Below are 15,038 nucleotides of genomic sequence, written 5' to 3'. Positions count from 1 at the left end.
TGTGTACATGCATGTGTGTGTGCATGTGCTTGTGTGTGTGCGTACATGTGTGTGTGCCTGTGTGCACGTGTGCCTGTGTGTGCCTGCTTGTGTACACGCATGTGTGCGTGTGTGCGTGTGCTTTTCTGTGTGTACATGGATGTGTCTGCGTGTGCGTGTGCGCATGCGTGTGTGCATGTGTACACGCATGTGCCTGTGCTTGTGTGTACATGCATGTGTGTGCCTGTGTGCGTGTGCTTGTGCGTGTGTACATGCGTGTGTGCCTGTGTGCGTGCTTGTGTACACACATGTGCCTGTGCTTGTGTGTGTACATGCATGTGTGTGCCTGTGTGTGCACGTGCTTGTGCATGTGATGCATGTGTATCTGTGTGTGCATGTGCGTGCGTGTGTTTGTGAGCTCGCAGGGCTCTGGGCCTCTGGAGAGGGCCTGGTTAGTAGTGCTGGTGGAGGGTGACCCAGGCCCGTGCCCACAGACGGCCCGTGCACCCCGAGTGCTGTCCCTTTCACAGGCTCTCCCTCCACACGTCTCACGGCGATCCAGGAGGCAGACCATGTCGCAAGCAGGCACGGCCTGGGTCCGCACTCGGGGCTGTGATCAGGGCTCAGGCTTCAGCTGCCTCCCGTACGCCTGCTCATGTGGCTCCAGACCCGGCCCACAGCGCTGCTTCTGCACCAGCCCCCCCCCCCGTACCCCTCCTGCGCCCCGGCCCCCACCACCCATCTCCATCTTCTGCGACCACCAGCCTCCTCAAGGAGCACGCCCACCCTCGCTTGTTCTCATGAAGCCACGGCGCGTCACGGATTCTCCTGAGGAATACGCTGTGATGCCTCTTACGTGTGGAATCTCGAAAATACAGCGAACTAGCAAGCGTGGCAGAGCAGGAGCAGACTCGTGGACGCAGAGAATGGGATGGAGTCCGGGTGGACGCAGGGGCAGGGGAAGAAGAGGGCTGAGCGACTACGCATACAATAGATAAGCTACAAGGATATACGCACAATAAGGAATAGAGCCAATATTTCATAGTAACTATAAATGGCGAGTAACTTTTGAAAATTGTGTCACTATATTTTACACCTGAAACGTAATTTTTTAAGAGAATGCACTTCCAAAGTGTACTTCAAGCACTTCAAATTTTTTTTAAAGAAAATTTAAATTAAAAAAGAATATTCTCAAAAAGAAACATCCAGAGACACAGAGAGATTCAAATAGGCAAATGTTCATTGCATCCTTATATACACAGAGATAAACACTAAAAGGGCGTGGAGGGGCTGGATGGCAAATAAACAGTAGATGATAAACACACAGGCGTTAAAATACTTAACATCACGGCCTCGTAACACAGTGGATTATACATAAAAATGAAGATGCGGGGTACACATGGCATGACCCTGTGTGAAAAGTAGTTACATGTTACAAACCATGTGATAGTTAAGTATCACGTACATTTACAGAGGAGCAGATGGAAGGGAAATACCGCGAAACGCTAACAAAGGTGATCTCTGAAGGATGGAAACACCACGGTGATGTTTCCTTCTTCATAATTGTCTATCCTTTCATATTTGCCTCAGCGAATGGACGTCTGTGATAAAATAAAGGGTTACGTGCAAGAACAGCAGCTCTGCAGAGGCTCCCCCTTGCCTGGAGGAAGAAACGGGGCCAGGCCAGCAGCCCGGAGCAGCACCTCCTCGGTCCTCCCTGCTGCGCCCGCGCTCTGCACCAGCTCCCCTTGCCGAGCCCTGGCGCCTCTGCCTGGCCACACCTCCCCTGCATCCCCTGACCTCTGGGAGGCAGAACCCGGGGGGCAGGCACGGCGCTGCTGAAGCAGAGACAGAGCTGGCTGGGCAGCCTGGGGACACCCCTCCTCCCCGCGGCCAGGAGTCTGTGTGTTCTGAGGATGCAGGACGCACAGCTGGCCGGGGCTGGGGTGACAGTGCCCTGGGCCCCTGCCCCGCAGCTCACAGCCCAGGACTCCGCGGGGACCAAGGGCGGGCCTGACAGCTGAAATCAGGAAAGGTGGGGGGCCGCGCTTCCTGACCCTGGGCAGTGCGGGAGGGAGGTGACTGACGGCCAGAGGGCCCGGGGCGTTCTGGGGACACAGAGCTTTCAGTGCTGAAACCAGAGGAGTCCCCGCTCACCCCTGCAGCAGGTGGCCCCCCTGTGGGTCTCAGGAGCAGGCTGCGCAGCACAGGGTCCATCAGCAGAGCCCAGGCCTCACCCTCAAGATGGGCCCTGTGCCCAGGTCGTGAGACAGAGCATTGGAGCCAACACAGGACGCGCGCTGCCCTGCCCCAGGCCCCTCTGCTGCCCCAGGGGGTCCTGCCCAGGGCTGCCCCTGCAGGCTCACACAGACCCTCCCAAGTGGAGGGGCCCCTTGCTGATCCCCTCCTGGAGTTGGACCCAGCAAGGCCTGGCTGCAGCCTCCGTCTGCGAGCACCCTCCACACAGGCCCCCTGACGCCCCTTCTCAGCCCCCAGCCTCTGCTCTCACCCTCGCCACCAGCCTGCGAGCCCCTCTCCCAGGCCACTCACCTGCTAACCCCACAAGAAGGGCTCGTCTGGCGTGGACTCAGGGCACACATCCAGGGCCCGCCCCTGGTGAGCCGCTGGGATGCCTAGCAGGTCACATAACCTGTTTCTGAATCCACAGCCTCCGTGGCTGGATGACTCCCCTGCGCTGACGTGGGCCCGTGGAGTCAGTCAGCTCAGTCACCGTCAAGATGACAAGGCACCTACTGAGTCCCAGGGACTCCGCGGCGCGCACGAACGGCAGGAATGGCCGTCCCCAGCGGCGACGGGGGGGATGTGGCCAAGGAGCAGGGAGGGCGGCCTGGATGGAGCAGGGAGAGACCCCAGGGCGGGGGGCAGTGGGGGTACAAGGGCCCCGGCCTGTCCTGAGCAGGGGTCCCAGCTGGGGGCATGGGGGTGGATACAGGAGGTGCCTGACTGTGGAGGGCGCGCCTCCCGGGGGCCAGGACATCCTCCGGGCACCAGGGAAGGCTCCAGTCGGGAGGGTGAGCCGCCGTCCCAGGCGGTACACTCCAGCAGCCCAGGGTCTGCCAGGGCCCCTGCACCGGGCCTGGTGGGCACACTGCCAAGGTGCCTCTGCACCCCTAGCTCTGCGAGAGGGCCTCCGGGTCGTGGCGCAATGCCCGCTCCGAGGCTCCCAGGCGCCACCCCTAGTCCCCGCCACAGGCTGGCTCTTGTCTGAGCCTCCACCCAACCCTGCTCACCTGAACAGAGCCACCCCCACCCCCGCCTGCAAGGACTCGCCCTGCCTCACTTTCCCACTGATGACTCAGGGGTTGGCAGGGAGGAGGCCAGGGAGGCCGGGCAAGCAGATTGGCAAGGGCCCCACCCAGGCCTCCTGTAAGCAAGGGTTTTCCACTCCGTGCCTGTCTGTAGGGTGCGGCCAGGGGCCCCGGACCCCATCAGCAATCAGCGGTGCAGCTGAGCACCCCCGGGGGTTGCCACGGGGCCCAGGCTCCTCCCCCTGGCAGAGCATGAGGGTACCCCTGACCCCAGGGAGAGGGCCTTCTTCCCCAGCAAGGTCTGAGGAAGACCCCCTCCGGGGTTCCTAGTGCTTCTCCCCTTCCAGACACCCACCAGCTGCGCCGGCATACTCCGAGCCGGGACCCACAGCCGCACTTTAGAGGGGCCGGGACCTCCTACGAAGGGAGCAGCCCAAGTGGGCTTGGACAGGAACCAAAGGCTACTTGGAGCCGACAGGGCGGTGTTCCCCAAGAGCAGAGGGCCAGGAGCTGAAGGCCCCTGCCACCAGCTGTGCCCCTCACTACCCTTCACAGCCAGCCTCCCGGGATGGCACCCCCCGTGGCACCTGCCCCTCGAGGGCACAGCAGCAACCGCTTGCCCCCTGGACTCCGCTCAGACCAGGTGCTCCATCTCCACTTCCCCTGGGCCTGCCTGCAAGAGGCTCGTGTTTGCTAGACGAGCGTGTCCCACACCCTGATCCCATCTGCTCACAAACACGTTCCCATTTCTGAGTGTCTGGACACCTCCCTCGGTTTGCTGGAAAGAGCCAGGATCTATCTTAGAAGATACAGCAGAATGAAGCCAAGACTTTCACATAGCTTTCCCTGAGTCCAGGACCCAGTGGCAACACCAAGGCCTCTCGCCCTCCACCCACACACAGAGCTGTCGGCCTCCACAGTCTCACGGCAGAGTGCTGGCTGGTCACAGCGCGAGCCAGCCCAGGCGGGGTGCTCATCCGCATCACGGGCTGGGCGGACAGCCTAACGGGAGCACAAACGAGGCGCCTGTAAGAGTGCCTTTGTGCCTTGTAGGGTCTTATTCAACTGTAACACGAGGGTAGCATATTGGAGAGGCGAGAAGCTGCAAAGGGCTCTGGGGGATGGGGACAAAGGACAGGGGTCGTGACCAGACGGGAGGAGGAGCCTGTGGGGAGCAGGAGGGTTGGGAGCGGCTTCCAGACTCCTGCGGTGGACACTCAGCCTCCCCGCCCCATCGGACTCTGAAGCCGCCACACAGCAACAGGGCAGGCCGGACGTGGGTCAGCCAACGGGCCGTCTCTGTGTCACTCAGGGCAGCGCTGTCTCCACCTCCGTTTCTCTGCTGCCGAAACGATTCCTTTTAAACCAGAAGACTTATGATATCAGCGGAGCAGGCCCAAGTGTGGGGGTGACGAAGGGACGAGCCCCGCTGGGGAGACATGGCTGCCTCCCAGGAGGACAGCAGAGGCCAAAGTGGCCCGTGCAGGCCCCAGGGTCCCTCCGCCAGCACCTCTGAGGCTGTGTTCTCTGGGCTGCAGGGTCTCGGCCTCCCCAGGCTGGAGATTTCAGGATAGGGTTTAGCTTGGGAAAGTGGAGGCAAGGAGAGGGATGTTCCCAATACCAGGTCTTTGTGGGAAAGACTCTCACTTGAAGAACAGTGTGGTCACTGCCCTCTGCAGGGTATCAGATTCTGGGACAGGTGTGAAATGGTAATGGCTGAGCCTCTACCCACCCCACCACCTCCAGGCCTGGCACGGCAGAGCGGGGAAGATGGGCAGGAGCGTGGAAGAAGTGTGCAAAGAGAGGCCTGGAGGGGTGGGGGTCCCGAAAAGGACCCAAGCAGCAGACGGCCCCAAGAGTGGGCCTCAGGCCCATCAGCTACCCCCACTGAGGTGAATCCAGAGCTGAGCCCGGGGGTTCGTCTCGTGGTCCCTAGGCGGGCCTCTCGGGTCCTCAGGTGCTGGCTCAGCGCTCCTGGGGGGCCGTCCTCCTGCAGGCACAGCATCAAGCCTGAGGCGGACAGACTGCAGAGTAGACAGCAGGGCCGTAGCAGGTGGGGGCTTTGCTGGAGCTCAGAGGCTGGGCCTGGGACGGGCACATCCTGAGATCCTGAGCGCCTGGGGCCGAATCCTCATCCTCACCTCCCCCGTGGCCGTCCCCCTCCTCGCTGGCTCCAGCTGACCCGTGACTCCGATGCCTCCTCCACGGGGGTGTCCGCAGCTGCAGCCTCGCCACCCGGAGCACAGTCAGGAGCAGTCACGCCCCGAGAACCGATGGGGGCCCAGAAGCTGGACAGGAAGCACAGCCGTCAGGGCAGAAGCAGGTGCGGTGGGGAGCGTGTCCACAGGAGCTGCTTATGGAGAGTCCCCAGACCTGCTCCCGCATTTCAGGAGAACACCCCCGTGACCTCCGCAGAGAGCTGCTCCCTCCGGTCCCTGAGGCCAGGGGCACCAAAGAGAACCAGCTCAAAGGCCCAGGGTCTGCCTGTCAGCCAGCCGCTCAGGGCCCCCCATTGCATAGGGCCCCCCACCGCAGTGAGAGGCCGTCAATGGGTGGGCTGGGCTCGGGGGTCGGTGGGGGAACGTCAGTTTCCTTTGAGAAAGACAAACTAGACCCTTCCTCAGCTTGCTCCTGGTTCCCACGGGAGGGCCCAGGCAGGGGGAGCCAGGGCTTCTGGTTCTGCCCTGGTCCCTGCCCAGCTTTCCTGACCATAGGCCCGCCCCTGCCCCTGCCCTACGGCCCACGGAAGTTCAAGGCATCACATATAACAAATCGTGGCCCATTCCACCCTCCACCAGGGCCCCAACCCTTCCTCCAGCCCCCTTCTCAGCCCAGCCCACATGGTGGACACCAGGGGCAGGCGGACAGGCCCACCTCCCCAGGCAGGAGTGGCCTGCCTGCAAACCTCCCAAATCTCCTGGTTTCCCAAACAGCTCAGCCCTAGGACCGCCCCCCCACCCCCGCCAGACCTCGCCCTGAGAACAGGTAGTGGGGGTCCCAGGTCCAGCCCAGCCCCAGTCCCATCTGGGGATTCCTGGCTTCTTGGTTCCCATGCCAACCCTGAGCACCCTGCCGCTGAGGGAGTCTTCCTGCCACAATTCCACGCTCCAACTCGAAGGCGACAGTCATCCCAGCAGAAAGTGGGGGCAAGCCCATCCCTCTCTGTCCCACCCCCACCCCGCTCCCTCAGCCCAGGAGCCCCGCCCTGGCAGGGGTGGAGGCCCCGCGGCCTGTCCGCCAGCCTCCTCCAGGAGTCAGGGCAGAGCCAGCCTCGGGAGGCCGCCGGCCCACCCTCCTCTCGGGCACGGAGGTCACAGTCGGCCCGCCAGCGCCCAGGGGAGGCCGGCGTTCGGCTCCAGGCTGGACTCTTGGGCGCTCCCCCAGGTTTCTCCCTTCCCGCTTGCCCTCGGACGGCCCAGCCTGGAGGGGGCTCGCAGGTTGGGGGCCCCATTTCCTCCGGAGGGAAAAGAAGCGACAGGAGGGCCAGAGAGGAGGGGGGCTCGGACCCGGGGGCTCACCTGACACGACCTCGGGCAGGCCAGGCGCGGCCCCGCGCTCTAGGACACCAGCGCCCCGGCCCCGAGGCTCTGCCGGGCGCGCACGGTCTGGATGGCCTGCTGGTTCTTGAACTTGACCAGGCCGAGGGTGATCTGCGCATTCCAGCCCGGGTCCTCCGGCGGGCAGCGGAAGTCGATCTCGCCGCCGCCCTCGGTCACCAGCGTGAAGTAGGTGTGGCGGCCGGTGCTCTCCACGCACTCCACGGCCTTGATGCGGGCGAAGCTGAGCTCCTTGGGCCGGCCGCCCGCGCCCTTGGCCTCGAAGAGCTGCAGCCCGCGCTCGGTGAGCACGCAGCGCTTGCGCTTCCACTGCTGCAGCAGCCCGCCGCTGCGCTTCTCCAGCACGCCCTCCCGGAGCACCGCCGCCGTCATGGGCGCGCGCGGGACCGCGGCCAGGCCGCGCTGCGCCCCGCCGGCTCTGCCCGCCGCCCGGCCGGCGCGCCTGGTGCCTGTCGGGCCCCGCCTCGGTCCTGGCCGCCGCTCCGCGCCGCGCCGCCCCGGCCCCGGCCCCCAGAGCCCCCGAGCCCGGCAGCCCGCTCGCCTGCTCCTTCCTGGGCCGTCTGCGCGCCGGGCCGTCGCTCGCGGGATGTGCCCTCACATGTCCGGCGCCGCCCCCTGCCGCCTGCGCCGCCGCGCATTCCAGCGCGCCCGGCCCGCCCTCCGCTCCCCTGCGCCCGGCCCGCCCGGGGGCGGGGCGCGGTCACCCTGCGGGTTCTGGGCGTGGGGCCGGGGGGCCGGGGGGCTGCTGTCCCACCGCTCGGGCCTTCGGGCCTTTAGTCCGCCGCTCCCGGGGACCTCCGGGCCTTGGACTCCGGGAGGGGGGGGGGACGGGGGGTGGGAAGGGGAAGGAGGGGTGGTCGTCTAGACTAGAGGCCTAGCTGCTTGGGAGGGGCCTGCTTCGTGGTCGCCCACCGGCACGGCTGGATCTTGCCGGGGGTGGGGGTGTTGCCAGACAGCTGCTGGAGCTTCCCAGGCCACAGGAACCCTGCCCCAGCTTCTGACCCCTTTCCTCCCTTGGCCAGTTGCCCCTTGGCATTGCGCAATCAAAAATGAAGATGGTTCTGGGGTTTGGGCGGGGTTGGGGGAGGGCGAGGGGGGATCAGGCTAAGCTGGTTCCTCCCCCTTGGGCAGATTTCTCCGTGTGGGGGCCCCAGACAGGCTGCCCACAGCGGTCTCTGCTTGGACAGCCCACCTTCCCGCGCCTGCCTCCATCCCGGTGTGGTTTAGATGGCAGGAACCTGGGGCCCCTCAGCCTCCCCTCCCGGGGGAGGAGGAAGGGCCGCGTCTGCACCGGACCTGGGACCGCCCCTGACAGGGCCGCGCTCAGCCCACGTAGACCTGGGCCCCCGGGGAGCCAGGCGTGGCCGACGGGGCCTGTTGCCTCTTCCCCCAGGCTCAGGTCGCCGTCCCCCACCCCCACGCCCATCTCGGCTGAAGGCTCCCCTCTCTCTGCCGCCTGGAGAGCCTCCCATGGACACCACCTTTGCGGTTGCTGCTGGCGTTCAGTGGCTCAGCCCTGTCCAGCTCTGCGACCCCAACTCCTCCCCTTGGTTGAATCCTGCCCCCTTTCATTGTCTTTCAATTTCCTCGTCTGTCAAGCGGGAGGGTTAATTGGCTCTGATCTCAGGCAACTCTAATGCAAGAGATAACATCTGTGACAGCCCGGCAAGGAGGCTCAGGAAGTATTCCAGGGAATTCCCTGGCGGCCCAGTCGTTAGGACTCCAGGGTGTCACTGTTGCGGGGCCTCTGTCAGGGAATTAAGATTCCACAACGTGCGTGCTGCTGCTGCTGAGTCGCTTCAGTCCTGTCCGGCTCTGTGCGACCCCACAGACGGCAGCCCACCAGGCTCCCCCGTCCCTGGGACTCTCCAGGCAAGAACACTGGAGTGGGTTGCCATTTTCTTCTCCAATGCATGATAATGAAAAGTGAAGTCGCTCAGGCGCGTCCGACTCTTAGCCACCCCATGGACTGCAGCCCACCAGGCTCCTCCGCCCATGGGATTTTCCAGGCAAGAGTCCTGGAATGGAGTGCCATTGCCTGCATGGCGCTGCCCAAAAAATTAATTGAAAGAAAAAGTCATTCCACTCCTTCCCCCACTTTTACTGACTTCAGAAGAAGATGGGAACCCGGAGACTAGGCTCTCCCGGGTCATCAAGCCACCCCATGTTGGCGCGTTCCCCAGGACTTCCGGCCTCTTAGGGCCTGTGCATAGCCTTGTTCACAGTGGGTCACTGCGGGAATCGCGACATGCAGCAATGGCGTGTGCTCACGCCCTGTGTTTGCACCCTCCTGCCCGGCGACACGGAGTCTAACGGGAACAGAGCGTGTCCAAGGGAGGGGGGCAACCCCCACACGGCGTCCAGGTCAGGGGCTGCCCCCTCCCACCCAAAGCTCTGCAGCCCGCATGCGCAGGAGACACGCACGCGCACGCCCACCTGCGCACGCCCACCTGCGCACGCCCACCTGCGCACGCGGGCCAGCTAGCCCCCAACCGTCCCGGAAAGGGCGTGGTCGGCCGAGAGAGGAGAGAGGCCATCGAGACTGGTACCGTCTGAGGCGGCGGAGTGGGGAGCTCAAGTGAGCGCCGCGGCTGGCCTTAGGGAGCCCAGGGCTCAGCCTGTCTGCCGGCCACACCCTCCTGGGGCTCCCCGGCCCCGCCCAGGCCCTGACCCCGGTCCTGCAGAGGCGTCGAGACCTGCATAATCTGGAATCCTCCTGAGCAGCTAGCTCCAGACCAGCTCCGCTCCAGCTGGTTTCTGGCGGTCACCCCTCCCTCTCCAGGCCTGGGACACACTGGTGCTCTCTCCAAACCCAGCTGATTTTACAAACATGCGGGCTTTAAACGTTTGCAGAGCACCCTCACGTGTCTTTGAGTCTCTTGACCCATGAGATCAGAGGCGGAGCAACCTAGATGAAGTCGCACAGCTTCTAAATGACAGAGCTGGGTGAGACTGTGGTGGCTGAGAGGACCGGCCCTGTGTCGGCGTCTGGGGACACAGCTTTCCTTTTACGCGGGAACCAGCCACCCGCACTCTCCTCTCCTGCTGACTGAGTGGAGAAACGCCAGGCCTTTGGACACAGGAGTATGTGCTGGAAAAAGACAGGAGCGCTGGGGGAAAGGGAGGGCCACAGCAGGGCGTCCCCTGTTGTGGAAACGGCAGGTCATTGGCAGCTAAGCCTCGGTTCCCAGCCCACAGCTCCCAGGGTCCTGCGTAGATCCTCAGGACCTGGGAGTCCTGCCCTCCATGTCTGTCAGGGATGAGGAGAGATGGCTCACTCTAAACCTTTTCCCAGAGCTGATCTCTGCTGGTGGCCCCATCTGGGAGAGGTTCAGACCCCAGATGGATTACTTGAGCCTCCGATGGCTCCAGAGGGGCAGGGGGCTAGTGCTGACACCCCTTGCCTTCCAGAGCTTCTGGACCCCGCCCCTGGAAACAGCACCCCAGGGAACACAGCCCTGGGCACAGCGCTGGCTCTCAGCTGCTGGGGCCTGGCCGGGTCCTGGGCACACTCCCTCAGTGCCGTACCTGACTCGACGCAGGACTGCTGCGCAGAACGTCCCCACGTGCCAGCCCCCTGCCCTCTGTAGGCACCCACTCCCCCAGGGGAGCTGGTCTGCTCCATTTGTCCATCCGTCTGCAGCAGCTGCAATAGCTGGACTGCAAAACGGTCCAGGGACCAGCAGCCTAGAGATGCTCTGAGCTGCAGGGCATCTGGTCCACTCCAGGGGACTGCCCGGAATGGAAGGGAAGGGAAGATGGGACGAGGCGGGCTGGAGGCAAGAACAGGGCCAGAGAGGAACCGGGAGTAAAATCTCTACTGTTTCCCACAGTATTTACTTAATCTTACTGTAAATTCACTTTAGTGCCCATTGATTGTGAGGCTCACTCCACAGAACAAGCACTGAAGATTACTTGATTTACGAAGATGATGTATATTAACGCCGTACAGACTTAAACTGAAGGCAGCAGAAGTCTCCCCTTTGCTTATAACTCTTCAGAGCCTGCAGCCTGTGACGCACCCCTGGGGAGCTGCCTCTTTCTCCCTGACCTGAACCCCGCCCCTGTCAGCCCGCAGACCTCCTCACCAGCCCTCCCCCAGGGTCACGGCTCCTCCCCACCTGGACCGTGGGCCCCCCCCTGCCCCAGCATCTCGGGGTTTGCCTCCTCCCCTCACACAGCTCTGTACTCAGGCAGCACCTTCTCTGGGAGGTTGTCTCACCACCCTGCTGAAACCGCGCCACATAGTCCCACTCACACACACACAGTCACACTCACAGACACAAAGGCACACAGTCACACAGACACAGTCACACAGACACAGTCGTGCTCTCTCCCTCTCTCACATATACACGCACACTGTGTCTCCTTCCCTGCCTGATTTCTCTCTGAAAGTCTTGATGTTTTCCTTACTCACTATCCACCCCCTCTACTAGAATGCAGGCCCCATGCCAGCCGGGAGTTCTGTGCGTTTTCTTGATCCTGTGGACCCAGCATGTCGTCTGGCACACAGTAGGGCCTCAGTACGTAGCTGCTGAGTGACGGGATAAAACGGAAATGGAGCCAACAAAAATTGGAAGGAAGAAAGATAACACCGGAATTTCCCGTTCTCTCGTTATCAGGAGTCAGTAAACACTAACTAGAGTAAGTGAACTGATAGAGCGAGGTCCAGGTATATTATCTAAAATGACAGTAACAGCCCCTAGATGGTCACAGGGGCGATCAGAGCAGTCTGGAGTGGTGGATACACGGCACCAGATACGTGACACCTGGGACAAGTCTGATCCTCTCTAACCTCAGCCTCCGGTGTCCGGCGCTGTCTTGGGGGAGGCGCTGTCGTCCTTCTGGAGAGACGGCAGGGGCGAGTCTTCTCCCCCACAGTCTACTCCGCAGCCCCAGGATGGGGAGGACGGTGGGTCACCTCGCAGCCAGGTCCCCCCAAGCCCACCCATCTGGGGACACCCCCAGCTGGCCTCTCCCAGAGAGGTCTCCTGACTGCTCACACCCGTTTGATGGAGAGTGCTTTGTTTTAGAGCTTTGGGGTTTCCTCGGATACGTTTTTCTAAAGGGCAACATAAGAAAAAAGAAACCAGATCAAGGGCTCAAGTCTCCACGGATCTGGGTTTTACGGGCAGCATTACAACAGCCCTCAGGAGGGCCACAGCCTGCAGCTGGCCCGCCTGGACTTGCTCCGGGCCGGGCACTCTCCGTGGAAATCCCCTCCCACGCTCACCCTTTAATCGCTTTCCAACCCAGTGACTTTCCTGATTCACCCAGGCTCCCTTTCCTCTCAAGAGCACCCACTGCCCCTCTCTGATCTCCGAGTCTGGGCTTGAAGCGTTTGATCCCCGCTTGGGTCGGGCGGAGGCTGCCCTCAGGCTTCACCTTTCCCACGTTGCTGTGGTATCTGGGTGCCCCTGCCAGAGGAGCCCGGAGCAGCTCACCCTCGGGGCCCCGGGTCCAGGCGACCCCGTCAGAAGCCTGGCCGCTGCCCAGGGACCCAGAGGCCGCAGCCAGCCTGCCGGCACTGCTGGGCAAACTCGGGCGCGTCGCCGGCTTCTAGCTGTGTTTTTCACTGCCTTTCACAATGCTGCTGGGTCTGGGGCGCGAGCAACACTCGGGCGCACTGCCGCTGCAGAAGATTCAGGACAGAGACTTCCTTGTCCAGCGGTCAGGCTCCACCTTCCAGTGCGGAGGGTGTGGTTGAAAGATCCCTGGTCAGGGAACTAAGATCCCACACGACAAACAAAAGCAATACTGAAACAAATTCAATTAAGACTAAAAAATGGTCCACAGCAGCCAAAAAGAGTCCAAGACAAGAAAGTGTCTTCTCCCACCCCTCCAGTCCCCCAGCCCCAGAAACAAGTTGCTCAGCTTGGTCTTGGCTCACACACATTTGCACCCAGAAGAGGGAGGGGCACAGGGCCCCGCAGCCTTCCCCCTGGCCATGTGCAGGGTCTGTCCCAGAGACTGGAAGTCCCCGTCCCGCCCTGGTACTTTCTGCACCAGCGGGCAGCTCTTACGTCTCCGCCTAAAGGGCAGCCGGTTCTTGGACTTGACATGGGTGGGGGTGATGGAGGGGAAGGGACCCAGGTCCCCACGAGTTCCTTCTACACGAGAGGACCGTTTTCCCTGATTGCCTTTGCGTTTCCAACATTGCGTAGTGAGGATTATGAATTTTCACCTTTATCACTTGATAAGTGAGAGGTTCCTACAGGTGCCTTTGTCAAGATCAGTCAGAGACAGCTGTAGCTGTCCAGCCTGGGACTGGGGTCCAGGAGAAGTGAGGAGGTGGGGGAGCTGGGGGAGGGAGGAAGCTCCTGGAGTGTTCATGAATGTGATCCTAGGGAGGTCCGTGGAGAGGAGCATCGGTGTGGGCCCTGGGTGTGAGCTGTGTTCTGCCAGGGAACAGGGTGAGCAGGGGGCTGGGAGGAGTAACCCCGAGTGGGAGTGGCCCAGGACCCAGCACTTGAGCCCTCCAGAGGGTCAGGACGAGGTCACAGAGTGGAAGGGCCAGGGGCTCAGCTGGGGCAGAAAATGCCCACTAAGCACTTTATTCACCATTACCAGCCTCCGGAATCTCCATGGCCTCTGGGAGGAGGCTCCCCAGGCCCATAAGTGCAGAACATCAGAGCTGGCAAGTGCCCGACTGCCCAGGATGGCCTGGAAGCCACAGCCGCAGCAGCTCCCTCCCCTGGGAGCCCTCAGGAGGCGCTGGGTCTCAGGCCCCACCCAACCGCCGAGCTGGAGTCTCAGCTTCGCAAGACCCCCAGTAGGTTCTCAGGCCTGAGAAGCACTTCTGTGGACTTAATCGAGGTCACATCTCCATTCACGTGGGAGAGGCTGACGCCCCGGGGGCGGAGGCGGGCCCAGGGTCACACAGCTGGCTCCAGCCTTGGCTCCGCCACTGGCAGTGCCTTTGAATACACGTCACTCACACAGTCTCTACTTCTTGGGTTCCTCTTGTAGGATAAAGGGGTAACGTGACCTCTGCTTACTGCTGATGGAGGGGTCAAGTCAGACAGCACCCAGACCTGTGCCAAGTACGCAGGGTAAGAGAGCAGGCCCCGCCCTGCTCCGCACCGCCCGGCCCACAGCGGCAAGGGAAGAGTGTCAGGTAGGCGGTGCAGGAGGCGGGCCAGCTCCTGCCTCTGTCCCGCTCTGCTGTTTACCTTGAGCCAGATCCCAAGCCACTGTTTGGTTCTTGGCTTCAGTCGGATCATTTGTAAATGGCAGTTATGACAGCGCCCGCCCCAGAGGGGTGAACGCATTTAAGGCCTTCACAGAGGCCGAGGCACTAAGTGCCCAGGACGTGGAATGAGCACGGAGTGCCCAAAATTGGGAACCGAGAGCTGGCCTTGGCAGGGGAGTCTTCTCCAAGGGGGTGGTTTCTGCTTTGCCCTTGACTCAGGAATCAGGGAGGACCCAGGAGACAAAGGCTTTCTCTGCAGACAGGAAACAGGGGACTGGGAGGGGGTGTACTGGGAGGGCCCTGCGGGTCCTGTTTGGTCTCAGCACACCCTTGGCTTTGATACGCCTCAATCCTGACAAGAAAGGGAATAAGGTGGTGGGTAGAGAGATTCATCATGAACCCGGCAGGGGGACTCAGTTTTAGGGGGCCTGGCCTCACTCACATCAGGCGGGCCTCGTCCACCCGCCCCACGCTGTCCTGAGGGGCTTCCAGGCCAGCAACCGGCCTCTGGGAACAGCCTCTGCCTTAACCCAGCTTCATCCCCTGGAGGTGCGTCAGGCATCCTCCCCACCGAGGCTGCTTTGGGTGACAGGTGGTCCCAAGCTTGCAGCTGGTGTTGGAGGCTGGCCAACGGGCTTCTGCTGCGGCTCCAGCAGAGGGCAGCCTGTCCCCAGCTTTGGGGCCCAGACGCCCCACCCAGCTGTTCCTGTGGGCCCTCCCAGAGCCCGTGCTGGTGATCTGTTCGCGGAACTATCCATCCCCACCCCACCCCCATACCCAATGTGCAAACCCTTCTGGGAAGATATCTGGCCAACCGCATCCCGGGCTGCACAGAGTGGAAGTGTCAGGATGAGGACATCTCGCCCGGGGCCTCACCTTGCACTCCCTGCACTCTGCGGCACTGACTCGTCTTAAACCAGTCCTGTATGTTTAGACTCTTTCCCAGAGTCGGGGTTGGGGTTCCGTCAAAGCCTCCCCTGGGTCTGGTTCTATGGACGTGATGCACAGACTTGCTCTTATTAAAGCAGCTGCTCTTGTTTT

The 15,038-nt window shown here is 62.3% G+C and overlaps 1 protein-coding gene across 1 annotated transcript; it reads right to left on the bottom strand.

Moving 5' to 3' along the window:
* Positions 1,198-7,404, bottom strand: PHLDA3 (pleckstrin homology like domain family A member 3). Its single transcript, XM_018060882.1, has 2 exons — positions 6,767-7,404; positions 1,198-5,536 (listed from the first exon to the last, which is right to left on the bottom strand). Exon 1 carries the CDS (start codon positions 7,175-7,177, stop codon positions 6,806-6,808), a length of 372 nt encoding a protein of 123 aa, XP_017916371.1. The 5' UTR covers positions 7,178-7,404; the 3' UTR covers positions 1,198-5,536; positions 6,767-6,805.

Source organism: Capra hircus, chromosome 16 (assembly GCF_001704415.2).
Source record: "Capra hircus breed San Clemente chromosome 16, ASM170441v1, whole genome shotgun sequence".
NCBI lineage: Eukaryota > Metazoa > Chordata > Mammalia > Artiodactyla > Bovidae > Capra > Capra hircus.
The sequence above is the reverse complement of the archived record's forward strand: the minus strand, read 5'-3'. Positions and strand labels throughout refer to the sequence as shown.

What these genes read in the sequence shown, in the direction of transcription:
- PHLDA3 (XM_018060882.1), bottom strand. Translation starts at nt 7,177, where the DNA reads ATGACGGCGGCGGTGCTCCGGGAGGGCGTGCTGGAGAAGCGCAGCGGC.